General features: G+C 58.7%; 3 protein-coding genes across 5 annotated transcripts in view; 1 reads left to right on the top strand and 2 right to left on the bottom strand.

Annotated features, from left to right (window-relative positions):
• Positions 1–3,281, top strand: part of TMCO4 (transmembrane and coiled-coil domains 4) — a 45,965-nt gene extending 42,684 nt beyond the window's left edge. Inside the window, exon 14 of the mRNA XM_062593324.1 lies at positions 1,423–3,281. Within this exon, the coding sequence (XP_062449308.1) occupies positions 1,423–1,833 (411 nt within the window). The 3' untranslated portion in view covers positions 1,834–3,281. The remainder of the gene's footprint in view (positions 1–1,422) is intronic.
• HTR6 (5-hydroxytryptamine receptor 6) lies at positions 2,351–6,188 on the bottom strand. The gene is made up of 3 exons (XM_062593325.1): positions 4,633–6,188; positions 4,242–4,445; positions 2,351–4,127 (listed from the first exon to the last, which is right to left on the bottom strand). Exons 1-3 carry the CDS (start codon positions 5,353–5,355, stop codon positions 3,717–3,719), a joined length of 1,338 nt encoding a protein of 445 aa, XP_062449309.1. The 5' UTR covers positions 5,356–6,188; the 3' UTR covers positions 2,351–3,716.
• Positions 6,189–8,423: 2,235 nt separating this feature from the next.
• Positions 8,424–19,425, bottom strand: NBL1 (NBL1, DAN family BMP antagonist). Of its 3 annotated transcripts, none has more exons than XM_062593200.1 (4): positions 19,328–19,425; positions 10,575–10,763; positions 10,263–10,374; positions 8,424–9,798 (listed from the first exon to the last, which is right to left on the bottom strand). In XM_062593200.1, the coding sequence occupies exons 1-4, from the start codon at positions 19,402–19,404 to the stop codon at positions 9,544–9,546; spliced, it is 633 nt and encodes a 210-aa protein (XP_062449184.1). In that variant the 5' UTR covers positions 19,405–19,425; the 3' UTR covers positions 8,424–9,543. The 3 variants fall into 3 exon arrangements, with proteins under 3 accessions (XP_062449184.1, XP_062449183.1, XP_062449185.1); XM_062593199.1 differs by lacking the exon at positions 19,328–19,425 and adding an exon at positions 18,805–19,211; XM_062593201.1 differs by lacking the exon at positions 19,328–19,425 and adding an exon at positions 16,131–16,349.
• Between the last annotated feature and the right edge of the window lie 6,864 nt (positions 19,426–26,289).

Below are 26,289 nucleotides of genomic sequence, written 5' to 3'. Positions count from 1 at the left end.
CCGGAGAACATCTTAACAGCCAGTCCATTAGTGCTTCGATAGTTATTTTAATTAACTAATCTCTTCAAAATATCAAGAGCCTGTTGAGCCATCTGGACTGATGAAAGTCACATATTGCATTGCTAACGGGCTGATTAAATCTTCCGTTTTGCTCCAAGTTTCTCTGTGTTCCCAAACGTTACCCCTCAGAAGCTGCTCGGAGATCTGAACGTTGCCCTCGCCCGACACGGCGTTTGCTTCCGACGTGGCGTACAGGGGTACCGCTAATCCTGGTTGCTCACGTAGCAAGAAGGGCCTGTGCAGATGTCAGAATCAGTCCGCCGAGGTCTGGGCTAGCAGGGAGGTGACAGAGCAAATTTGGAGCAGATAGGACCAAGCAGCTTCAGGACTGCAACTGCCGTGAATTCGCTGCGCCTGCAAATGTGTCTTTTGTTGTTGTTGTTTTCTGGCTGGATTAGGGAGGAATTAAACTGCTCCAATTTGCCGAAGATGCTGGAATGGCTCGAGGTACAAATCATCCCCCTGCGCTGCCCTGTGCAGGGCCAGCTGATCAGCGAGCCGCAGGAATAGCCTCAAGCCAGCCGGCGAGCTCTTTGCATCTCTGTGGAAAAAACCCCTGTAACCCCCCACCCCACACCAGGGAGTCTTTGCTCACGAGCCCTTCCTCCCCTTTTGGCTGTGAGCGCCACAGCAAAGGGGATTCGAAGGCTGGTCTCCAGCAGGATCTCGGCTGCAGTCGCTTGAAAAAGCTTGGCTGGAACGGGCCGCGTGAGACGGAGGTGGCGGCTGCTGCCTTTCCACCCAGGTAGCCTTTAACACACATTACTAATCACCGCAGAGGGGTTTATCTCGCCCTCCCGTGCCGTGGTGGGAAGGTGCATTCCAACATCCCTATCAGAAGAGTTTATCTTATCACAGGAACCACCTGACAGCCGAATGGCTGTGTTTTTGCAACAACGATATTGCTGACTTTAATTTGGTTTATGAACCTATAACTCCTGGATTCCCAGTTTCATGCTGTGTTCACAAGGAGAGACCAGTGCACGTTTAAACGGAGTCTCGGAGCACCTCCTGGCCCGGAGCCTTTGCTCACTCAAGTGACAACTGTCAGATTTAATGACTGCCTCCTAATTTAAATAAGTGAATCTTTGCTTTTGCAGGGAGCTCAGGCGCAGGGCGGAGGCGTGATTTCAGCCCGGGAGTCGAGATGAGGCCGCTCATCTCCCTGCCCGGGAGTCTCTGGCCACTGCAGGCCACCTCCTCTCCTACCTCGGAGACCGAGCGGCGGCCGCGCGTTTCAGTACCCGGGCGGCTCTCAGAGGAGAGGCAGTGCAGGAGGAGGAGGAGGAGGAGGAGGAGGAGGTGCGGGGCTTCGGTGAGGCGGGTTCCCCGCTAACAGCGCTCTCCCGCTGTCGCTCGCAGGTGAACGGCCACCTCGACTACATGAAGCAGATGGACACGATCCTGAAAGCCGTGGGCGTTAAAACCAAGGAGTGCTGGCTCGACGAGAAGGGCAGCGCCAGCCTTTGCTCCCATCCAGCCAGGAAAGCGCAGCAGGCAGCACACAGCGAGGCTCGGGCAGAGCAACGCGCCGTGCGAGGTGAGGACGCGGCTGATGGTGCCCACTGGTCCTGGGAGCCCGTGGACTCGTTAGACGCCGGCAGAGACGGCGGCCGGCCGCGGCCGGCAGAGCCTTTCCCGGGAGAGCCTTTCCCAGCCGGCATTTCCCAGGGCCTGGATTCCTCCGGCCGTCCTTTGGGAGAAACCTCGCTGCCCTGCCCCGGCTCTCCGGACAGCGAGGCCAGCGGGAAACGCGCAGCAGGCGCGGACTGAGCCTGCGGAGCTGGCGCCGGCAGCTCTCCGCGGCCGACCGGGTCGGCAGCTCTTCCCTCGCCCCGCGCCCGTCAGCCGCAGGACGCGGGCGATCTTCGCGGCTCGGCCGCCGGCTGCGTTTTGCCTCGCGCAGCTGCGCCCCGGCGTCCCACGGCCCCATCCCCTCGGCAGCGCTGTCCGACGCGCCGCCGTTCCCACGGGAATACCGGCAGCGCCGACAGAGGGGCCGCGGCCCCGGAGCGTCCCGGGATCAAAGCTTTCCCAGCAGCCGCTCCGCAGGCGAGAACGGGCCGATCCTCGCCTGCACCGGCATCGCTCCTCGGGAAGCGGCCGCGTTCCTCGCTGGGACATTAAAAGTGTCTTTCCACCAGAGACTGATGAGGGGTTTGGTTTTCCCGAGCCCAGGAGCGCCGCAGGCTCCGACAGTCACGTCGCGGCGTCGCCCCTTCGGCTCCGTGGAGGCAAAGGGCGGCGAGTCCGCGGCTCCTTTCCCCGGGCTGCTGCCGGGGCTCGGGCACTTTCCAGGCAGCACGCCCGCTTCCCTGTCTGCGAGCTGCGGGCAACGAGTGGCAGAGGCCTCGTTACTGCTAGAAACGTGCTTTGAGTTTCTAGGTGAAAGACAGAGGAGGAAACGGACTGGGCTTTTTATGATTTATTACTTCGTGAAACTTCCTCCCGGGCTTTGCAAGCCAGCAACCCACAGAGACTTTCGTTCCGCGTCCCCTACATGTCTCCAGCCTTAAAAGCCGCCCCTGGCTGCGTTTTTTTTTTTTTTTTTAATTGGCTTAAAATTAAACTAATGCTTGGCAGAGGATAAACATAAATCTGTTTGATTTCTGCCTCCTTCCGTGACAGTGAGTTGGCACCCGCTCGAACCGGAGGGACCTTGCTTAACGTTCCCTGCCAGGCTCAGTCTTCCAAAGCCGTTTGGGACTGATCCACCTCTTCCATAAAAGGCTCTTTTGCTGCTCAACCCAAGAAAACGCAACTTAGCAGGAACGTGGCAAGAGGATAAGCCCCCTGCTGAGAACACCTCCAAGTTTTACTGGCTTAAAACAAGCGCTAGTTGGTAAAAATACCTTCCCACATCCAGATCTAGAAAGTCTCATTAACTCAGGAGGGGGCAAGTACGGTGATCGCACCTTCTGGTTGCGTCCGCGTGCCCGGCCCTGCCCCGGAGGGGGGCTCGGCCCCAATCTGTTTGTCCACCCTGTTTACCCGGAGTTGTAGCCAAAGTCTGTTTTTATATTTGTGGAAAGATGTGCGTGTTTATTTTCACGCTTGATGCTAAAACCAAGCTAAATACATGTTGGCCACAGACACGTGGAGAAGATGGATGAAACCTATTCGCTATTGGAGCTTGTGATGAGTCCGCCGTTTACCGTGGTGGCGTATCGCTGACCGCTGGGCCGGCCGTCTGCTGCGAGGGGGGTTGTAGCGAATAAAGGCCGAGCGGGGCGTAAAAACGCTTGTTCTGGTCTCGAGCGCGGGTGGGTAACGTGGCGGGGTTGTAGGACAGGAATCCAGCGAGGGCACGGCGAGAAACTACCACCCCGGCTCCGCACCGCCAAGGCACTTGAGGGAGAATTTGCTAAAAGCCTCTGTGGCCGCGAGCAGGGGCAGGGGGCTTTTGGCCCCGTTCAAGCGTTCGCTTCGATTCTTGTGACAAGAAACTGTTTGTTTTCTGATCGCACGCTCTAAAAACTGACGGGTTGCCGGAGCAAAGCCCGCTGGTCTCGCGCCAAAAATAAGAAGCTGTAGGATGAAAGCTAACGGGAGGCTGATTTCATTACTTACTGCTGTCGGGTTACCCGTACAGCCGCAGACACGTTGGACGCCCACCGCGTCGCTGAATATCCAGAAGGCTCCGGGGGGCGGCGCGCTCAGGCCACGGGGGTGCCGAGCCGGGCGCCCCACGGCTGCCCGTCCGCGGGCTCCCCCTCGAAGAGGCTCCTCGGGCGGGCGCCGGAGGTCGGGAGGCCGGGGCCGGCCGGCAGCGAGCCGTGCTCGTCCGTGGGAGCGGCGGACTCGACGGAGTCGGTCTCGGCCTGCAAGGTGAGGACGTTCTTGAGGGACGCGGCCGCCCGGGGCCCGCTGTTGGAGTTCCTCACCGAGAGGGAGACGGCGCTGGGCCGGGGCTCCCCCGAGCGCCGGCAGCAGGGCAGGTATTTGCCCATGGCCCTCTTGAAGTCCCGCATGAAGAGCGGGTAGATGATGGGGTTCATGGTGCTGTTGCAGTAGCCGAGCCAGGTGAGCACGTCGAAGAAGCCCGCCGGGACGCAGCCGCAGACAGCCTGGCGGGGGGGACACAGCAAGGATTAGCGGCCTGCCAGCGCCCTCCTGGCTTTCCAAGGGTTCTGCCTCGCCGGTGCTCCCCGGGAGAGACGGCGCCGTCGGCACCGGCTTACCTGCGTCACGTTGGCGACAAAGAAGGGCAGCCAGGCCACGAAGAACATGCCCAGGAGGATGCCCAGCGTCAGGCTGGCCTTCAGCACCTTCTTGCTGTGCTTGTTGGCCAACCTCCTGCCCTCGCCGGCGGCCGCCGCCTGGCTCGGCGTGCGGGAAACCTGCGCCGGGGAGGCCGGGGCGAGCGGCATTCGCTGCTGCGACTCCTGCAGGAGCAAAAACCAACAAGAACAACAACAAAAAAAAACATGTTATTGCCATTATTTCCCTCCTTGCAGGGGCGGAAGGATGGCATGACGCCCGGGCCCTAAATCGCTTCCTAACAGGGAGCAAGTAAAACTGCTCCACGCTGGGAGGGTTTTTTTTTCGTGGAAAAAAGGAAAAAAAAATCACCTGCGCCACGGGCTCGGCGGCGGCGGCCACGTTGGAGGCGAGGGAAGCCACCTGCACCGCTTGCTTGCGGGCGGCCAGGAGGATGCGGCAGTAGGTGAAGGAGATGGCGGCGGACGGGAGGAAGAAGGTCAGGCAGGAGGCCACCAGGGCGTAGGGCAAGCTGACCAGCAGCCGGCACTGGTCTTCTTCTCCCCGGGAGGTGACGTTCGGGGGCCGGACCTCAAACTCCAGCTCGTGCCACCCCATCTTGATGGGCAGGAAGGAGGCCAGGGCGGCCAAGGTCCAGGTGGCCACGATGAGCCAGAGGGCCCGGCAGGAGGTCATGCGCAGCTTGTATTTGAGGGGGCAGATGATGAGCAGGTAGCGGTCCAAGCTGATGACGCAGAGGTTGAGGATGGAGGCGCTGCAGCACATGACGTCGAAAGAGTACCAGAGGGAGCAGAAGTCGCCCCGGAGCACCCAGCGGCCGTAGAGCTGGTTGAGCATGGCCGGGGGCATGACCACCAGCCCCACCATGAGGTCGGACATGAAGAGGGACACCAGGAAGTAGTTGGAGGTGTTGCGCAGCGAGCGCTGGGTGACGATGAGGAGGATGAGGAGGAAGTTGCCCGCCGTGGTCAGCAGGATGATGAAGCAGAGGAAAGCGGCCAGCCAGCTGCTCCCCGCCAGCAGCGAGCGCTCCCCCAGCGCGCTGGCGTTGGGGGCCCCCGCGTCGCCCTCCATGGGGAGCCAGGCGGCAGGGCTGGCTGCGGAGCCGGCGGCGCCTTCTCGGCCCGTGGCCCGAGCTAGGTGATCATCGCCGGAGAAGTACCGGCTCTCGCTGTGTCCTCCTTCCTCCTCCTCTCCTCCCCCCCCCTCACTGGCAGTCCGGGCGGAGTGACATTCCCAGGAGCCGATCAGCAAGAACAAGGTTTCCCTCCCCGTTACTCACAGCCAGATGTTTCCTCATCCCTGCAAATTCCCCCACGCTCAGATGTCCCTGCCTGACGATTCTGGATGCTGGGAGGACACCAGGAACGCTCGAGATGCCACCACGCTCGGGGAGCTGCAGTGCTTGGGATGTCCGGGATGCTCTGGATCCCTGCAGCTCTGCTCCCCAGGATGCTCCGGTCCCCGGGATGCTCCGGATACTGGAGATGCTCCAGTTCCTGGGATGCTCTGGTCCCCGGGATGCTCTGGATACTAGGGATGCTCCAGTTCCTGGGATGCTCTGCTCCCCAGGATGCTCCGGTCCCCGGGATGCTCCGGATACTGGAGATGCTCCAGTTCCTGGGATGCTCTGCTCCCCAGGATGCTCCAGTCCCCGGGATGCTCCAGATACTAGGGATGCTCCAGTTCCTGGGATGCTCTGGTCCCCGGGATGCTCTGGATACTAGGGATGCTCCAGTTCCTGGGATGCTCTGCTCCCCAGGATGCTCCGGTCCCCGGGATGCTCCGGATACTAGGGATGCTCCAGTTCCTGGGATGCTCCGGTCCCCAGGATGTTCCAGTTCCCAGGATGCTCCGGATACTAGGGATGCTCCAGACACTAGGGATGCTCTGGATGCCCGGGGCGTTGCACCCCACCCCCCCCACCCCGAGCCCCAGCTCGGTCGCTGCTGCTGCCGGCGATGGCGCGAGGCGCAGAGCAGCCCGGAGGGGAGCGCGGGGAGGTCGCGGTGGAGCCGAGCTCGCGCGCGGGGCGGCCGGCGCCCGGCGGCGGAGCGGGGGCGGCCGCCGGCGGCGTTCGTCCCCGGGCGGCAGCACGGGCGGCGCGGGCACGGGCAGCCCCTCACCTGCCTCTCTGCGCCGCACAGACGAGGATGCAGAAATGCCGATTCGGAAGAGGTGGAGCGGGGCAGGGTGGGGGGGGGGCGGAGATGAAACGAAATGAAATGAAATGCTAACGAAAACAGGCATCTGCTCTGAACTCCGCAAAGTGGCAACCGGAGCGGTCCCTCTTCTGCCTTAAAGAGACAGCCCGCGCCGTGCTCTGCCTCCCGGGGCCCCGCGAGCCCGCCGCCGGCTGCTCCGGCGGGTCCGCGGCTCCGGCCGGCCGGCACGAGGCCGCCTCCTCCGCTCCCGGCGCGCGGCCGCGGCCGCTAGTTTTGCGAAGCCGAGTTAAAAGCCGCCAGGTGCCGGGCGCGTGGGCGAGCGGCGGCCGTACCCGGCTGCCCGCCGCGGCGCGGAGCCCCCGCTGCCATCTGGGAGCAGGAGCGATGCGCCATCCCGGCGTTGCCAAGGGCCCCGGCGTGAATTGCCGGCGGGGACGAGCCGCGACGCAGCGCTGCTGGGGGGGACTGGTGAGAAACCAGCCGGGAAGACAAGGAAATTTGTCTCTTTACCAAGACCTGGGGGGGGTTTAATCATCTTTTCAACAACTTCGTCCTGCTCGTCCCAGCAGCTGACTGCTGTCCCTGGCAGATTTGTCCCCTTGCTCCCAGCGGTCTGCTGGGGGAGGACCCAGGTTTTTCAAGCGGATGAGGGCGATTCAGGCAGACGAGGACCCTGGAAACGGTCTCGGAGCAAGGGACGGGGAGGTGCAGAAGAGGGCTCACCTCCGTGCCCAGGACCAGCCCGTCGCCAGCACCCCCACCCCGGGGAGCTCTGCGTCACTCGGCGGCTCTACGCTGGGAAACAGCTGCCGGCACCCGCACCGGGACAAGCTCCCCCGGGAGCCCGCGTGCAGCACCAGGAAACCCTCACTGCCTCATCCCATCGGCGCCGGGAAGAGGCACGAAAACCCACCCCAAGGCCACAGCCTCCCAGCGAGGATAAACCGCGGCGGCGGCACAGATTTCTCCCAGCTGGGCCCGCGCTCGGCGAGGAAGTCGTGCCCTGCTTCGCGCTCACCCATGCTGCAGCCCCAGCGCGGGAGCGGCTCGGGGTCTCTCCCCTGCTCTTGCTGCAGGGTGGATCAGGACCGTGCCCTCCACAGCTAGGTACGTGGGAGGTTTTGCACGTTCGGGTTGGACGAGTTTGTCGGCAAAGCGAATCCAAATCGATCGAAGCCGCGTGTTTAAAAAAAAAAAAAAAAAAAAAAACCTGCCTTGAAACGAGGGCCGAGTCCCACCGGCGCCCCTGCGAAAGCTCGCGCGCTGCCGCAGCTCTGCCGGCCTGTTTGTGCTCCGCGCACTGCGCCGCGGTCCCGGGCGCACCTGGAGGACACGGGGCTGCCGCGGGGAGCCCAGGACTCCTTTCCCTGGCAGGATGCTGCACAGCCTAAAACCACAGTCTTAATGCAAAGAACACCTCCGCCCCCGCCGGGGTCCGTCCTTTCCAGCCCGTCCGCTTTGCGGTGGCGGTTCCTGCCTTCCTCCCTAGCACGAACCCCTCGCTCCCGCTCCAGCAGCTGCAAAACCGCCCGCGCAGGAGCCCGCGGGACCGTCCCTCAGGCTCCGGCTGGGTGACGGGAGCGGCGTCTGCTCCCGGTCTGAGGGCACAACCGCGCCGGGCGGCCGGACATCCGGAGGGTTGCCCCAAGCTGGGAGAAGGGAGCGCTCTGCGCTGCCCCGGGACCCCTCGATCCTTGGGGAGAGCCGCCCACTGCTTTCCAGCCAAGGCACCTGGGGCCCCGCCGCACTCACGGCTCCGCGTCGCAGCTCGCCTTCCGCCAGAGGCCGCGAACATCTGGAGGCCGCGAAACATGCTGGACCACGAGTGTCACCTAGTGGCAATAGAGCTGATAAAGGTTGGACGTTTGGGGTCCTCCTTCCTCCTCCTCCATCCCCTCCTGCAGCCCGCTCCAGCCTGGTGTCCTGGTGTAAACGGCCTGCTCCCCCAAACCAGACAGGCACCAGCGCACCGAGAAATGGAAGTCAGAACTAATTTATTTAAGAAAAAAACCTGTAAAAAGGTGGGGGAGGGCGGGGAGCATCGATTACAAGCGCTGGAAGCTCTTGTCAGGACAGCGCCAAAGAAATCAGCTTTCTACAGCAGAGAGGAAGGGGCGGCAGGAGGGGCCCGGGGCCGCCCCCCGCCCCGGGCTGCCACAGCCCCGCGTGAGGTCCCCACGAGGCCACCTCCCGCGGCCCGTCCCCTTCTCCCTCCGCCGCGGCTAAAGTGCAGCAGGGAGATGGGGGAGAGGGGCCGCTCGCCGCCTTCCCCTGCGGGCTACGAGACGCAGAGCCCCCCGGCTCGATGCGGCTCCCTCGCCCCCCACCCAGGGCCGCAGCCGAGCCGCGGGGAGCCGCGGCTGCGAGGTCCGGCGAAGCCCGGCAGCCTCAACGCGCGAGGCCCCAGAGGCACGTTTCAGGGCCAAAATATTCCCTAAAAGAGCTACCTAAATATGATGGGGAGGGGAGGGGGAGTGTCGGGGGGGGGGAATCGGGCTCCGGCGGGCGCTGGGAGGCACAACGCCTCCCCGCTGAGCCCGCACGGCCCCAGGCAGGCAGGCGAGGTGGGAGGAAGAAGGGACGTCCCAGCCCTCCCGCACGCCCCGGGGAGAAACGTGCGTCTCCGGGAGCGTGGAGAGGCCGCGTCCTTCCTTCCCCCACCCTAAGCAAGAGCCATTTACAGGAGAGAAAAAAAAATAAAACCAGAAGGACTCAGCGAGGACTCCGCAGCACGTTCCTGAGCCTGCAGACAGCCCCTGGAGAGCCCAACTCAGCGCTTGCTCTCTGCCACGGCTCCCTCTGCCCAGGCTCCTGCTTCTCTCAATATATTATTACTATTATGTGCAAGTAGTTTTGCTTCAGAAACCTCCGAACCTTCCTCTCTCTGCCCTGCAACTCCAGCCCCACGTCCGCACCCCAGCGCTGCCTGTGCCACGAAACGGGCGCCGCGGGAGAGCAAAGCGTGAGGGTAGCTATAAGACAAGGAAAGACGCCACCGCCCCCCCTCCCTCCCCAGCCCCGGCCCTCTCCCTGGCGCGCGCGCGCGCGCGCGCACGTGTGCACACGCCGCCTGCAAGGACAGTCCCCGAGGGCCAGGTCACTCGTCGCCCTCATCCTCGTGGTGGTGGTGGCTGGAGGCTGGAGGCTCTTCCACGTCCTGTTGGTGGTGGGCGTAGTGATGGGGGCTGGGGCCCTCGGCGGGCATGTTCTCCTCCGCGTTCAGGTAGACGTTGAACAGGGCTCCCTCGTGGCTCGGCTCCTTGCCACAAGCCTGGCAGCTGCAGTGAAGTATCTTCTCCACCAGCTTGTCAACCCTGGGGATCTCGTCGTTGCCTGGGCAATCCAGCGTCACCTGGGCAGGGGGGGGAGGACACGGCGAGTGAGCGCAGGGGACAACCGCCGGCTCGGCTCGGCGTCCCGCTGCGGATGGTCGGGCCTGCCCCACGCCCTGCGGGCTCGGGGGCGCTTTGAACCAGAAGCGATGGCTCGCGACGCTTGCAGATAAACCCCCCCCTCAGCGGGTCTGCGAGACGGGAGCGCTCCGGGAACATCTCGCAGGGCACCGCGAGCTGCAGCGACCCGCTGCGCCAAGCCGCGGAAATGCCTGGCACTGACTCAAGCGAGATGCTGCTTCCAAGCGGTACTGGAACAGAAATGTCAGGGGTAACTGCAAAGGCCACCCACAAGCTATGTCATGGAGTATCTCACCTAAGAAGCTGAAGTTTGGCCTAAATCACGTGCCCAAAGGGCTGAGAGCCTGCGAGCAAGGGCGTCTCCGGCTGCGGAAAGGACCGCGGGGCGGGCAGGGATACTCACGATTTCCCACATGGACTGGGCTGGCATGCAGGAGTCGCAGTGAACCAGGGACTCCGTGGACTGAGGGAAGGTGTTGGGGACGCTGTAGCTGAAACACTGTCCCAGGCAGGCCCTGCAAAGACAGGAGGAAGGACGGGGGGCTCAGGCTACGTGCTGGCTCTTTGCGGCAAGGTGGAAAGCAATTTGACTTTCCGCTGCAACAGGACATTGGGCCTGGCTCCCCGTGCCAGTGACAGTCCCGTGGCCGCTCTCGTGCCGTCGCCAGATGGAAATGGGCTGCGTCCAGGTCTGCACGGAGAGGGGGACCCATACCTGTTCTGGATGGACTTGGACTCGCAGCCGCTGTGGCCCACGATCTGGGTGATGTTCTTGGCCTCGCACCAAGCGCTCTTGTCCGGGAAGAGGGCGAGCTTGTTTATGGGGGGCGGTGCAGCCAGGAGCAGCGTCGGGAAGAGGGCACCGACCACGAACCATAGCATCATGGCCAGCTCCGCCGAAACCCTACAGCCGAAGCCAAAGAGCAAAGCGTTAGCAGGAAGGAAACCGGGCGGGCCGAGCCGTTTTTCTAACCTCGTGGCGGTTGTCGGCTGGGTCAAGCGCAGGGTGTATCCTCCCAGCGCGCGCTCGCGCTCCCGTCTCCCTCCCCAGCCGCTGCCACGGCCAAGGAGGCTCCTCGAAACACGGCGCAGGGTGTGGGACGCGGAGATCACTGCCTCTCGCCCGCGCAAAAGCTGCTCCGGGGCCGGAGCACCTCTGCATCACTTCTCCCGGAGCTGGGCGCCGGGAGGAGCAACGGGCTTTTTGCCAGCTCTCGCCCAGCGCGGGCTGGGAGAAGTTCGCAAAACAAAAGCGTCGCCTCCGAGCGCCGAGCAAGTCACGGACCGCAGGAATGTTTTTATTTGGGGAAGGAGCCGACTTCCCAGCTTCCTGGTCCCCCACCTTAAAAAACCTTGCAGCAAGCCCTCCCAGAGCAAAGGAGCTGCTTTTTCTGGGAAAGCAGCGGCTTTTCTCCTAGAAATGCGCAGCAGGTGTCGCTGCAAGGCAGCGGCAGCAAGCGAGGAGCGCCGGGAACCTCGCTCCAGAGGCCAGAAACCCACGGAAACAACCGATACAGCATTTAGTTTTATAGAAGCCACTCAAATCCAGCAGCGAGGCTGTCCAGCAGTCGCTCCGAGGACGGGAACTCAGCCCGCGAACAAGGAAGGGTCCTTTTGGTCCGAGGCATAAAAGCTCGTTCGCGAAGGTGGGCGGCCCAGAAGGCCCCTTACCACCCCCAGAGAAATCCCGCGCAGCGTTTCCTTGCGGGCCAGCTGTATCCTCGAGCCAAGGTGCCTGCATTAACACTCCCAATCGCTGGGGAAAGGCAGATGGAAAAGCATCATGGAAATAGGGAAATTTTTTCCTTTGTGGGGTTTGGATGGAGTCATAGCAAAAGGCAGACATTCACGCTCTCTAAAATATTCATTAAAACCATGCTATTTGTTATTTCCTTCTGTTTGTTTATCCAGACAACGATCCAAAGCCCACACTGGAAAGATTCCTATTGATTCCCATGGCTCCTGGACCCAGCCCTCTAACGTTTGCTGGGGAAGGCAAGGAAAAATGCCCTGTTTATCAAACCCTGGTGTTCGAAGCAGTTCTGCACAAGGAAATCCCGGCCTGGCGTCCCCCCCGGCGGGTGCTCTGTCTACCTGCGCGCTCTTCGCTGACGTGTCCTCGGCCAGAGGACCACCAGGCCTAGCTAAAACCATCCAGATGCCCTACCAGGACTTCAGCTCGGCCGCTTCGAGGTGCACGGCTACGCTGCACGCCCGCTCGGTTTCGTTCCTCAAGTGCCAGGGGCTCCGTGCCGAGGAATCTCGCGCGCAAAGGCGAGTCCGGGATCAGAGCTGGGATGTGACCCAAACAGCGATCCCAAACCCCCCCCTCCCCGGGGAAGAGCCGACATTCCTCTGGAGTCAGCGCACAAGTTCACTTCCACACGCCCGACCGGAGAGCAATTTCCTTCTTTCCAAAGAAGGCGGTGATTATTTTTTTTCCAGGTTTCTCTGCATCGATACTCAAGGGCAAAGAGGCAAACAGCTCTGTCAACGCTGACGGCTTTGCTTCCCGGGGGCATTTTTTTGGGGGGGTTGGGGGGAGAGATGCTCCTGCAGCACAGGACCTGTCAGTCACAGCAGAGCCACGGCCAGAGGCAGGACGGATCATCTCGGAGCATCCGGCTCCCTCCGACGCCGAGAGGGGCACAAGCGGCGGCTGCTCCGCGTTCAGGCACTCGAGCGCCTGCTGCAGCCCTCGCAGCTGAGTTCGGGAGGGAGCCGGGGCTGGAAACAGGCTGCTCCGCGACTGCGGCGCGTCCCCCGGCGTAGTTCAAATCAGTCATGCGAACGGAGCTGCCGCTGAAGCCATTCATCTGACAGCAGCCGCCGGGGCCGCAGACAAAAGCACCGTGTTCCCTCTCGCCCCTCCCCGGCTGGGAAGGGAAGGGAAGGGAGAAAGGAAGACAAGGCACCCGAGCAGGTTTGCAAACTCCTGATTAAATAAAGGCATTGAGCACATTCCTCCGTGACAAGCTAAATTACACGTTGCAGCCCCTGAAGGAACAAGTGCGTGCTCCTCGGCGCTGACCCCGGCCCCGGGCTGCCGGCTGCGGCGAGAACTTCCCCGCGCACAGGCGGCTCTTTCTCTTTGCACCGGGGAATTTTTTTTTCTTTTCCCTGCTAATCAAAAGTTTTTCAAGCAGAAAGTTCAGCTCAGTTCCGGCAGATCCATCAGCCCCCCGTGAGGGTCTCCTCCACCTTTTCCCTCCGCGGGGAAGCGCATCGCAGCTTCCTCCTGGACTCTTTCCCCTTGCAATTCCTTCGCCTCTGCCTGCTGCAAACCAGCGCAGGCTCCGGAGCCGGAAAAACCCACTTCTATCGCGACCCGATTCCCCAAGTCCTTCCCCAGATGAAAGAGAAATCGAATGACTCAGCCCCGAGCCTGGCACATCCCGGACTCCGGGGACAAACAACTTCTCAGCGCACGCACAGCTGCAGCCCCCGCTCGCAGCCCGGCAGCCCTTTTCCAGCCGCTCGCCGCGCCGCAGGAGCCGGAGGGCGAAACGTCCGAGGCCACCGGGAAACCTGCCGCCGGCCGAGGCTCCCGCGAGCCCGGCCTGGGGATGCAGCAGCGGCGGCGGCCGGCAGCCCCAGGGATTCGCGGGAGTCGGGAAGGGAGGACAGGCCTCGCCGATCCCTGGAAGCAGCTGGGGGACGATCATGGGAATTGCCTCGGAGGCCACGTTCCCACCATCCAGCCTACAGCTGTTCCCAGCCATTTGGAAACCAAACACTTTCTGGAGGAAAATAAAAATGATCGAATCAGTTTTGCCCTCTTTTTCCAGAGGGAAGTGTACACCGTAACACAAGACAAGCCCACAGGTGGACAGGGGGGACGTTTCTTGAGTAGTTTAATAGATTTATATATATTTTCTTATCCAGGATCTTGCAATTTTGCCAAAGACATAAAAACACAGACGCAGGTTTATTGTGCTTATGACCACACAGGCGGGTTGTGAGAGACGAGAAACCCCAAAGCTTTATAAACATTGCCTAGCTCAGGCTCAAAACTCAAATGCAGGACAGAAACTGTGTCAGCCCCACGCTGCAGCTAAGGAAAGCGAGGTGCAAAGCAGGGGAACGGCCTTTCCTCGGTGCCTAACTCTGCAATTAAAGCCCTTACGTGAGATGCGCGCGATCCCGGCTCGTGCCCGCGCTCCCTGCAGCGGTTTGTTTGCCAGGCCCTCGCCAGAGATGGGCAGCACGGGGAAGGTGTCAGCTCCAGGTCTCCAGCGGGCAGCGCTGGGACCTCAACCGTCCCCTGCTGCCTCGCGGGACGAACGCCACGCGGGCACCCCGCGCGGAGCCGTCGCTCGGGGCGCTGCTCCGCGGTCCCCCTCCTCGCGAGCCGACGGCCGCAGAGGGAGCGAGGAGGGTGGCAGGAGCTCGTCTTGGAACAGATCCACCCGGAGCAGCCCAAGCTTTCGAGCAGCCGTGGGGCCGGGTTATTCCGAAGAGCTTGGTTACACGCTCAGATCCCAAAAGTTCCAGCGAGACCCTTGCGAGCAAAACGTTTTGTAGAGCACAAGGTTACGCTTCTGAAATACGGTAACCAGCTATTCAGGCACTTCAAAGGAAGCAAAGCCACGTTAAAGATCTGATTTGGTGACAACTGAGAAAGAACATGACCTGCCCCAGGAAGATCCAGGGCACAGCTCTCCTCGCCCACACGAGTTTGTACAGTGATGCCTGAATATTACACAGAACCCAAAAATATTATAGGCCACTCTTCGTTAAAAAAAAAGTTTCAGTCTAAACAGGGAAAACCTGAAAAATTGCTGTGTACTGAAAAAAAAAATCAGAACAATTAATTTTATTCAATGTTTTCCCCTTTCTTGAAATTTGCTTTTGCTAAAACTTCAATAGTTTCATGTTTTTAATGCAGTTGCAAAAACTACCAAGTACACCATCCTTTAGGGGTCTCCACTGCTGCGCCTGCGATCCCCCAAATCCATCTGATCAACATCACGATAAAACCGCCAGGGGAGAGGGACGAGAACTACGCACTTAACGAGTCTGGAGGCAATTTTTCAGGACAGGAAGACAGATGAGTGCTTAACTCGACACAGAAACCTAATTTGAGCAAAGAGCGCTTCGGTCTTGCTTTGCTGTGCCGCAAACTTCGGGGAGAAATTCCAAAAAAATAAGACGGGAACTACGTTAGGAAGACGTTTCTTATTTAAGATGCACAAGAACGAGCCCCAAGAGCCGTGTCGTGTCGCGTGCTGTGTCCGACCCTCTCCGCTTCTTTCAGATACAGCAGATCTGAGAGCTTCCCTTTCCATAACATATTAATTTCCACTCGAGCACGCTTGGGTGATTCGCAGAAATAAAGCAGAAAGAAAGAAAGAGAGAAAAGCAGCGCAGCACTTTTAAAGCCCTCTCCCCTCTCCGTTTTGGCCAGAATTTCCAAAAAGCTCAGTTCCCTGGGAACTAAAATCTGGCTTCTCGAGCGTGCGCTGAGCACTTCAGAAACTCATTTTATGCGGCTGGAGAAAAAAAAAAATATCCAGGCCCCTTTACCTTCAGAAGTCATTCGAAAACAACCTACGGGCTGAGAGAGGCTTAGGAAGGGCTCCTAAGGGAGCTCTGCTGGAAAAGGGACACGCTAACGGCCCGGGGACGAGGCAGGAGCAAAATAAACAAGTTTCTGGTAATTTATTTCAATTGCTCAATTCCTTTAGCATTAAGTACGGTCACTGCCAGGAAAAAGCATCAGCCTCAAGCATGGAAAAATATCCTTGCCCCACGCTCCCCTCCTCTCCCTTCTTCCTCTAGCACCTGCTGGAAACGCGGGGCTCTGCCCCCGTCTGCCTCCGACTCCCGCGCTTTCGCCACCGATGGGAGCCCGAGGCCCAGCTCGCACGCCTAGACCCGAAGGAGGCTCAACTCCCCGCCGCGTTTTCCCCGCGCGCCGGCGTTTCCCACGCAGCCGTCCCCGGCGCCCGGCGAGGAGGAGCGTTCGCAGCCTGGCCGCTGCCGAGGGCGACGAGCTGGAGCCTTTGCGCGGGCAGAAGTGTCCCAAGCGGGACGTCCCCGGGGGCGAATCCTCGGGAAACGCCCCGCAGGAAGGGCACTCAGCGCCCCGCGGCTGGGTGCTCTTTCCCAAGCCGTTCGCTTCCTGGCCGCCGCAAGCATCAGGCTCCCGGCCGGCAGGGAAGGGGGGATCCGTCGGGGTGCAGGGGGGTCCATCTTCATCTTCTCCTCCTCTGCAGCAGCATCGTTAATTGAGATAATAAATCGCCCTATTTGTACGTCCCCAAAGCACCTGGCTCGCTGCGCGGCTCGCCGTCGCCCCGGTTCCCCTCGTGCTGCCGTTCATCGAAGCTCCGGCCTCTCTTCTCTCCTCCTTTTTCGGCGAGAGTAGTTTGCAGCAGGACCGGGCTAAAATCCGAACCGCCTCCGGGAAGGGTTCGCTTTTACTGGCGTTTGCTTCGCGAGCAGGCCCCAGGGAAGGCCGGGGGGAGCGTTTCTCCCAGCAGGGCCAGTTCTGCTTTCACTTAGAGTGAGGTAAACTGGGACCGGCTCCTCCGAATGACTGGCGCAAATGAGATCAGAATCTGGCACCGCTCGTCCTACTCAAAACAAGCATAACTGGAACCAGATAAACCCAGTTCCAGTAAATAGTGGCCACCGGGATTATTATTATTATTATTTTTAATTCAACCCACACGCAGCGCAAGGCCATCTCACAGTCAGGGATGGCGGAGTCGTCTCAAACGCCAACCACGCTCGCTTTCAGCTTGGCCGCTCATTCGTTACCGAACTCGCAGGGAAAAAACCGAAGCCGTGGCCGCTGCGGCGGGGCTGCGCTCACAGCATCAGCTCCCCAGCTGCTGCAGCGAGAGGCAGAGAGAGGGAAGGAGAAAAGGGGTTTGCGGCCCAACTTGGGGATCTTTCTTACCGTTTCCCGTTTTGCATGCGCGTGGGCTGGGTCCCGGCCCCAGCCAAAGCGCTAGCACGCTCCCGTCGATGCCAGTGTCCCTGTTTTAGACTTTTTTTTTCTTTTTTTAATTGCTGCTTTAAATTGCACCGGCCTTTTCAGTTTCGATGATATAAATGCCAAGGTCTGCGTTATTCCCCCGGGGTATTGGTGGCCCTATCTCCAATACCGAAGTATAAAACGATGTGGCACTGCAGGGCCGGAGGCTTTCGGCGGTAACGCGGCCGCTCGCAGCCCCGTCGGTATTTCCAATCGCTCCCAGCCGTGCCGGGGGCCTGACCCTACACTTGACTTTTCCACGGTCTCTCCTAATTGCAGGATCGGGCCCAGGAAGGGAGATGAAATCAAAACGCGAACGGCACGCGGAGCGCAAGCCACCCGGGCCCTGCCTCTGCTTCTCCCCGCAGCACAGGAGGAGGCTGAAGCCGCGTCCGAGAGCGCGAGCCCGATCCTGCCGCCACGACCAAAGCTCGGACACCCGCAGAGCCTCCGAATCTCGGCTCGGACGAGGGGGAGCAGCCGAGCTCCGCGACGGGTGGGAAGCGGCACTGCTCCGCTCCCGGCAGCGGAGCTAATTCCCACCCTGGGGTTTCGGGGGGGGGGGGCAGGGAGAGGGGGGAGGAAGCCCCGGCCCCATCGCTCGGGCACCGGCCGCCCCGCGTCGCTCCGTCCGTGAACGGCGCCGTGCGAGAAACAAAGGTGCGGGGGAAGCGGCGAGCACCGAGGTCAAGCGCAGACCCCCCCTCGCTCCCACTCGGGTCCTCCCCCAAAGGAGGATTTTATCAGCTCCTCACTTTTACAGGGGTCTGATTCGAGCGGCTGAGAAATTTCTCCGGCCTGAGCAGGGCCGGATCGCCCCCGGCACGCCGGGCCTGGCTTTACAGCAGGGGATCTCCGCGGCTGGGCGACTTCAGAGGAAGGTTTTTTTTTTTTTCCTTCCAGCAGGCTTAAAAAAAAAAAAGGAAAAAAAGTGCAGGAGCGAGCGCTGGGCTTGAGCGCACGGCAGGGGACAGGCAAAAGTATCGCGAACAGCGTTAAGGGGACTGAGCTCGGCGCCAAGCGGCCGCCCGCGAGTTCGCTCTGCCTCTCGGGCAGGTTTCCCCAGAGCAGGCTACCGCAACGCCAACGAGCGCTGCGATCGCCGCTCCTCCGCCACGGGCAGCTCTGCAGGGCGACTTTAAGAGCAGCCTGGCTGGGGGCCCGATCCCGTGCTTCCCAGGCGCTCAAAACTCCCTCCAGCTCGGCTGTTTTCCTTAAGGGAGACGGCTGGGCCCTGGGGGGGACTAGTTCGTTCGCCCTCTTTGCAGCACCACAAACTACCTGAGCTGTAATTCGGCACAGAGGGGTCAAGCCAAAATCCCGGAGTCTTCTCCAGGCTCTTTGCAAACACTTGGGATTTTTTATACTGCAGGCAAATTCCATTTCCCACCCTGCAGTCTGTAAATTAGAGGCAAGCTGCCTTTTTCAAGACGGGAAACTGCATTCAAAGAGCCGAAGAGCCCTTCGGACGCAACTGATTCGGGGCTGGATGGACGTTCCAAAAAAGACGTTAACTTCTTGGGCTAAAAACACAAGGGAAAATCTGGGCCTCGCAATATCACTGGGGTCTTTGCTTCGGCAGGGTGCATATTTTCCCCTGAAGAGTCTGTATGGCAAAGCCACATTGCCCCAACCCCATGTACACTTCGCACAGGCTGAATTTTGAAGCGGATGCGGTTAACGCTATATGCAAAAGTTACTCCGCAGAGCAGAGCGCACGTTCCTAAGCGGACAGTGCCCGTGTTAAGATAAACGTTAGCGGGCACGTGAAAGCAATCGGGGTTGCCCGAATCAACTCCAATGCAACCTGAAAATGAGCTCAGTCGCGTTCTGCCCTCCCAACATCTCTCTGCAAGAAAGAGAAATCCCCACCGTGCGGAAAATGCAGAGATTATTGTACGGAACAAACCCGAACGGCCACGAGTACCTATACGAACTGAAGGACTGCGTTATTACTCACGAAACAGGTACAGATGTATCGTACATAATCCTTTGTGATATTCCAGCAAGCACAAAAACTATTATTTGCAGCATATACGGATGTAAATTCATCTTCAGTACAAACTTCCCAAGTAACAGAAGTCTACTGTCCAGCCATCCGGAAAACGTCCTTCCTTCCCGAGACCCGAGCTATTGCTCCGGCGTTTCAGCTAATCAATACACTGAAGTTACCGCTCTTTCTTGCGTGGTTTTTGCTCGGAGCCGAAAGAGGGGGGAAAAGCCGCTGCGGGACAGACGCGCAGCGCGGAGCGGCTCCCCGCGCCCCCTCCTCTCCTTTGACTCGCGCCAAAGCGGCGGGGGAAGGAGCCGGAGGGCGCCGGAGCGCAGCCCCCGAAAGCCGGCCGCATCTGCGGCTCCTCTCTGCCCGTGGCCCCGTCTCGGCCGTCAATCACGGCGGGGGAAGGAAGGGCGAGAGCAAAGCGGGCGGCGGAGGGGGCCGAGCGGCAGGTTCGCCGGGCCGGGGGCGGGCGGCGGGTACTCACCGGGCGGGCGGGCGCAGCCCAGCGGGGCCGGGGGCGCAGCCGGGGCCGCGGGCGGCGGTGCCCGGCGGCTGCCGCATCCTCGGCGCCGCGGCCCCCGCGGAGGCGCGGGGCGGGCGGCTCCCGCCTCCCTCCTCTTCCTCCCCTCCCTCTCCCTCCCCTTCCCTCCCTCCACCCCCCCCCCCCCCGCCCCGGTGCCGGGCTCCGGGCGGTGCCGCCGGCGCCGCCGCTCGCGATTGCACAACCGGCGAGGGGAGGGCAGCGAGGCGGCGGCGGCGGCGGGGCCGGGGCCGGGGCCGGGGCCGGGGCGCTGCCCGGCTGCCGGCCGGGAGCCGGCGCCGCAGCGAAGCCGCTGCCCAGCCTCAGCTTCTCCTCTGCCCGCCGCGGCCGATGTTTCCCCCTTCTTTTGTCACTTTCTCTTAGTTTCTTTTTTCCTTTCCTTTCCCTCTTTCTTTCCTTCCTTCTCTTTCCTTTTCTCTTTTCTTCTTTCTCCTTCCTTTGCTTTCTCTTCCTCCTTTCCTTCTTCTTTCCTTCCTTCTCTTTTCCTTCCTTTTTTCTCCTTCTTTTCTTTTTTCTCCTTCCTTCCTTTTTTCTCTTCCTTTCTTCCTCTCATCCCCTTTCTCACCCCCTTCTCTTCCTTCCCTTCCCTTCCCTTTCCTCTTCTTCTCCCCTTCCCTTTCTTGCTTTCCTACTTTCTGCCTGGCTTTCTGGCTTTTCTTCTTTCCTTTCTTCATCCTTTTCTTTCCTTTCTCTCTTTTTTTTCTCTTCTTTCTCTTCCTCCTTTTCTCTCTTTCTCTCTCCCATTAAAAATCTAAAATAGCCACATACATTCCCAGTGAAACCCCATTCATCACTCTCTTTCAGTTAAGATAGTTGTTGGAGACCGGAAAGCCTGTTTCTATAAAGATGCAATTAATGTAATAGAGGCTGCCACATTAAACACTGGCGCAGCACCACCCAAATCAAAGATACCTGCAAGGCTTGGAGGAGCTTTGCTGGCTCCTGTTATGTAAAAAATTGCATGTAGAAAGATCAGAAAAGCAGGAAGAGGAGATGGTAAGAAAGCAACAGCTGTGCTGAGAGAAGAGCTGGTGGCGCACTGGCAGCGCTCCTGGGAGAGGGCTGGGTGCTAGCCGAAAGGGGTTGGCGGCTGCCAGCGAAGGAACCATTTCCTTCTGCCTGGCTCCTTCCAACCCCAGGACAACAGGATTTTACAAACGAGCAGGATGGCAAAACCCCGCTTCCATCAACACGTTCTTATCCTATTGGATACAACCTACCTGGCCCCAAACCGCAGCGACCTGCTCGCTTCCAAAGGGCCAAAAGCAGACAGCGGAGCAGCCTGTGTCCACACTGCATCCTCTGATCCGGTACCTAAACCCGAATCCCCCTGTCACGTATCATCCAGCTGAATTTGGGCCATTGCGGATTGACAGCACGGACTCATCTCTACCTGCTTCTCATGACCAACGTGACCAACAGTGAGCTCCTACCTAGGAGGCTATTTTTTCCCCCGAATAACATTAACAGGTGAAAAAGGAGACACGAGAGACTAGGAAGCAAGTTCTCGGGTCTACGGACAAAGTAAGGTAAAATCCGATGTGGATATGGCCAGCTACGAAGCAACTGCCTGAGAGCGTTAAGGTGATATTCACCCGAGCGCGTTGGGTCCGAGGTTCAGTGTTTTGAGGACTTTGGTGGGATCTCAGCTGGTCCTCTGCCCTGGACGGTTATTCCGAGCGGAGCGCCAAGTTGCAGGCACAGATGCGAGCCAGCATGCAGCTCACTTGCTGCTTCCTTGTATTCATCCGTGTCCCTGTATTGTAAACAGCCAAACAGCAGAAAAGGGAAATACAGCAACGTGTAAATCTTGCGGGGGGGGGGGGGGGGTGAGGAGGCCACAAGGAGCAGAGTTCAGGTTTTCTGGTGTCAGAAGGAACAGCGAGAGGTGCTGCACGGCAGGGCAAGCTGGCGGGAGGATAAAGAAGCTGCTGAGAAGCTGTCAAAGCCCTGGGCCGACACTTTCCCCTTCCTCCTTGGCAACACAGTTATCGCAGCCAGAACAAGGAGCGAAGGCCTGATGCCTGCAGATGTCATCTGGACAGGCAGGGGCTAGAGGCAGCCGCTGCGCAGATGGGAGCAGGCGGGAGTAAAAGCAGGGAGGCAACGCGAGCAAGAAATGAGCCACCTTCCCCGGGAAGGTCCCTAGTTGGCTTCGCTGACTTCAGCAGCGCTTTTACGCTCTTCCCGTACCTCGGCCCCTCTTTCCAGACCCCACTTCCTGCAGGCTCTGGGTTGTCTTCGCGCCCAGCGGCTCCGCGCGTGGGTTACTGGGACCCAGCCCCGCAGCCTCGCCCGCCGAGGGCAGCCCCTTCCGCCCGCCCGCCGTTCGCTTCCGCAGGCCAACACCGGCTGGGAACGCAGGCGCACGCAGCCCCCCTCCCGCCGCCCCGTCTCAGCCCTTTCCCTCGCTGCTGGATCACGGAGGCTTTCGCGTGCTCAGGTCTTGCCTCCTTCACCCAGCGCTGCCGTTTCGGGCCTGCTGACAGACGCCCACAGTGCCAAGGGCTCCCCGCGTGTCGGGACAGGACTGGGAACTGTGGGCGTGCGAATCACAAGGGTGGATGCCTAAGTTAAAAATAAAACAATTCCTTTTATTTCGGAGCTTCCGAATGCAGACTCCAAGGCTCCCTGCCGTGCAAACCTCTCGGCAGCGGGACCTGGGCTGTTCGCCGCCCCCAAGACACAGCGCGCCAGGTCCAAGGAAGGGCCCTCCAGGCCGAGGCCCCGCTGGCAGGCACGACCCGCCAGGGACTCGGGAAAGCCGGCTCTGATGCCTCGGTCTGCCGCGATCTCTCTTGCACCATCTCAGATCAGCCAGTTCACTTCACTCCCCTGCATCTCCTCTGCCGAAAGGTGCAATGCTGTACGTATCCTGGCGACCAAGAAAGCTGGGATGCGATTTCCCACCACGCGCTCAGGTGCACAAACGGACAAGGCGGCGACGATGGCCGCAGACGGGGTGCCAGGACCGCATCCCCCCCCCAACGGCTTGTACATCAGCACAGCCCGAGCACGCGAGAGCGAGGACGGAGCGGGCCTTACAAAAAAGCATTCCTCACTTTTAAAAGTCACCTGAGACACCGGGCGCACCAAAAGCGCTTCGCTGCTCGCTCGGACCGCCCGGCCGACCCACCCCGAGCAGCGCGTCCGGCTTAATAACGGGGGCAGAAGTGAAGGGGCAGCTAGAGGGTTCAGCCGCTGGAGGAATTTGCACCGTGCAGCCTCCAGCAGGCTGCGGCTCGAGGGTAACAAACTTGAGCCCTGAGCTGAAGCCCTCTGCATAGGCACAGCGGAGGGGCACAAGTCCTGGTGCAGACTGGCCTAGCTCGCTTAAAATGGAAAGTCCAGCTCGCCTGGCCGTGCGTGGAAGCCGAGATCCAAGCACAGGGCCTGGCTGGTAGGGACAGTGCTGGGAAGTAAAGGGAAAGGATTTATCACAGAGCTCGTTTGCAAACATCTGGGCTCGGCAAATGCCCTGGAATGCGACTCGGCAGCGGGGCGCTCCTCTCCGCGCGAGCCCTGCGAAGGCGAGCTCCCGCCGGGCAGGACTCGAGCCAGCTGTTTCCTCTAATCCCATCAGCCTGGCCTTCAACGGGGGTCCGAACGCGCGGCGAGCGGCAGAGAACGCGCCCGTCCCGTCCCCTCCCCTTGGCCACCGGCGTTAGTGGTTTCTCCATAGTGCAGTGCCAACACGCTTCGGGGCCCTGGGGCAGCAGTATATATAAATATATGTATATATAAATACCCCTCCCATCTCCGAGCAAGTCCAACTGTGTTTAATCGCTCTATTTTTCACCTTGCCCAGGCCTCTTCTTCCCTCCCTCCCTCTCTTCCCCAGCAACTCAGGTCATGCACGCTCCTTCTCCTGCTCAGTTCACATCCGTGGGGACAGTTTCCATCAGGGAAGGGGCTTCGTGTGCAGGTGCCCGCTTCCTTCCTAAGAATTCAAACTGTTTTTTTCTTTCTCCTTCAGAAAGATCAGTTTCCTCTGACTCCATCCCAACTGATGCCCCCTCTGATAACCATTTGTTTTTTTTTTCGCTAGAAAAATTCCTCTCGAGGTGATCGTTCAGAGCTTTGTTATTATATTAATTCTTTCCCTCGCGGCGTTGCCCGGAGGCCCCAGCCGAGCTCAGGGCCTCGTCGCAGTAGGTGCTGTACGTCGGTTAGAGACGGGTCTGGCACCGACGCGCCTGCGGCCTGACAACCAGCAGTACAAACTTAGAACACACACGTGTGCGCAGGGAACATTTTGGACATTACCGAAAGGAAACTAGCACCCGCCTGGAAGGGGGTGACTCAGCCCAGAGGAACACTGCGCTGCGGTCGCCCGGAGGGAGGCTCACGTACGGACTCCCCGGCCTGCAAGGAAAGCGCCCAAGATCCGGAGTCTCGGCTTCCGCAGCCCTGTTACGACACGAGAGTTTCAGCATTTTTTTTTTTTTGAAATGAAGATAACAGAGGAAAAAGAACGGATGTGTTCCCCAACTGATTAAACTCCTCTGCTCCCCCTCTCTCCAACTGATCCCAGAAGATAAATGCAAATATAAACCTCAAGGTGATAACAGGATTTTCATATTTTAGCGGGTGTGGTTCGTAAAATCATAGAAATGTGGGACCTCGACAAGTCTGTTTTCATCCCTTTCCTCTCCTCCTGCCTTGAAGCAGGATCGTGATTTCTGAGTATGCTCTTGCAGCTGATGAGGAACTGAATGCAGCTTGCCAAGGGACATGGCCAGAAGTCTTTAACTTATCCCTGCTTTCTTGAACATGCCAACAGATCTGTGCTAGTATTCGACCAATTTTTCATTATTCTGTTTTTAACTTTTGCAATAGCCCCGTGGATGACTGCCTCAGTAGCTCGTCCAATGTACGACAAGAGTTAACATTACTTCATGGGTCAGATTAAGGAAGCCTCAGTTAAATAATTATAGGCTCATCCTGTGCTCAGAGGAGTCGCAATGACCTTCTCTCAATCTGCCAGCATACCTCTATTTATTCCTAATATGGATATAAAATCCACATGTTAGCAGATAGTAAACTAGAGCCTCCCACAAGCGTGTCTCCTAGTAGGATGTTCCCAAAGACTTAAGGCAATTATTTCTCAGGCCTTAAAAAAATCCAGTAAATTCATTTTCTCTGTTCAGTCTGACATGGTGCAGAGAGCAATCCTAGGCAGACCGCCCCGTACAGCCCTTCCAGTGCACTTCCAGTCTCAGCCCTCAGACACTCCTGCAATTCCAGCCCTAGGCTGCCATCCATCTATCATTCAGAGATGTATTTATTGACATACGAAATAGCCCATCTCCCGACAGACTATCCATGAAACCATGTAATCTTCGGAGAGAATGAAACAAAAACCGGGCCCCATGCCTGGAAAAAAGGAAGAAAAAAAAAAAAAAGAAAGAAAAAGCACACACCATCAGCCTTTCCCTCAAACAAAACCAAGGAAGAGAAAACAATCCAGAAGGGAGGAGCTGGAAGAACAAAGCAGTAATGATCAGCATAGAAATAGGTCGTTTTACATCTGAGGATCACGCCCGGGACATCTTCAGGGACTGTCCAACAAACAGGGTCTTTGAGCTGAAACATTTCTGCCTTTAGTTCATACCAGATTAAGCCATGGGACAGAAACCAAGAACAATGCAGTCAGCCTTTACGGCCTTACAAGTTTAGGAGAATTTATGGCCAACAGGAACAGTTAGATCATCTGATATGAATCCATGTGTGTTACAGGTCATTAGATTTCACCCTGTTACTCCCAGGTGGAGCACAGAAACTTGCATCTGGATAGAAAAGGGCTTTCAGAAAAGCTTCAGCTTTGGTTTGGAGAGCTGAAAAATCCACCCATTCCTTTGCTAGCTTGTCCCGGTCACACTCTACTATAACTCAGCGCCTCACTGACTGTCTGCAAGGGTCACGCTTCAGCCTCTAGCCATTGCCTCTCATCGTGCCTCTTTCTGTCAGCAGACTCTTCCATTCCTGAATTTTCTTCCCTTCCATGAAGTTGCTTCCATATTTTAACCTAGCCACCTAGTTATCTCATTCCTGATGTTTGTTCAAGGATCAGCGTGGCCTCTGTTTTGCAATGAAGATCGGATGTTTAGTCCTTTACCAACTGTTGCCCCTCCCAAGTCTTTCATAAAATAGAGACCTACAGTCCCTAGGTATGATCTGCATTCCTCGTGTCTGCATACAGAATGCCACATTTGATTATATTAAAATTTACACTGCTCCGCTTCCTTTTTCACTTTCAGAGTATCCCATTAAACAGCAACCACTAATCAGCCACCATTTTTACACTTACTCCTAGATTATTTATGAAAATTACAAATAACACAAGGCATTACATTGACCCCAGAGGGAGACATGGCACCCACAGGCCCCAAAGCACTGTGGTTTTGCAAATCAAACGTGGGACCATCAGGACATCAAATGCCTTTTTTTCATGTGGCCTTGGTCAACCTTTGAATCCAGAAAGAGACTCCGAAAATAAGAGACTGTGTAGCCCGTGGCACATACATCCTTTAGCTTAAGCCTCTTTTCTCCTTAGTCCATTGATAACTACAGCCTTTTCTCTCATCTCCCTTATTGCTCTGTACTATAGCATCCTCTCTCGGAAAGAAGGCCCAGGAGTTTGGTGATAGAAAAGCAGGTGACTTGAAGAAATAAAAACATGGTAAAAACGTGTAGTACCACTCACCTTCACCTTGTTCTTCTGGTGCCTTCAAAGGGCAAAAGCCAAAGTATTCTGTGAACTGAAGAGTGAGATTGAATCCAGCACAGATGGGTAGCAAACACAGGGGTCCCGGAATATAAGCTAGCTCACAGTATAGAGCTGAGTTTTACCTCTGAATGAAACAGGTCTCAATGCCACAACCAACTGAAGACAGTAGCATCAC

The sequence above is a fragment of the Rhea pennata genome, chromosome 22 (genome assembly GCF_028389875.1).
Source record: "Rhea pennata isolate bPtePen1 chromosome 22, bPtePen1.pri, whole genome shotgun sequence".
Taxonomy (NCBI): Eukaryota; Metazoa; Chordata; class Aves; order Rheiformes; family Rheidae; genus Rhea; species Rhea pennata.
Note: the sequence above shows the minus strand (reverse complement) of the source record. Positions and strands in the feature narration are given on the sequence as shown.

Coding starts and splice junctions, on each gene's coding strand:
- NBL1 (XM_062593199.1), bottom strand. CDS start 18,896: ATGAATTTACATCCGTATATGCTGCAAATAATAGTTTTTGTGCTTGCT. Junction 10,764..18,804: donor GATACATCTGTACCTGTTTC/GTGAGTAATAAC, acceptor CTTCGGCTGTAG/GGTTTCGGCGGAGCTGGCCA. Junction 9,799..10,262: donor CCCAGTCCATGTGGGAAATC/GTGAGTATCCCT, acceptor CCCCCTGCCCAG/GTGACGCTGGATTGCCCAGG.
- HTR6 (XM_062593325.1), bottom strand. CDS start 5,355: ATGGAGGGCGACGCGGGGGCCCCCAACGCCAGCGCGCTGGGGGAGCGC. Junction 4,446..4,632: donor CCGCCGAGCCCGTGGCGCAG/GTGATTTTTTTT, acceptor TTGCTCCTGCAG/GAGTCGCAGCAGCGAATGCC. Junction 4,128..4,241: donor TTGTCGCCAACGTGACGCAG/GTAAGCCGGTGC, acceptor CCCCCCCGCCAG/GCTGTCTGCGGCTGCGTCCC.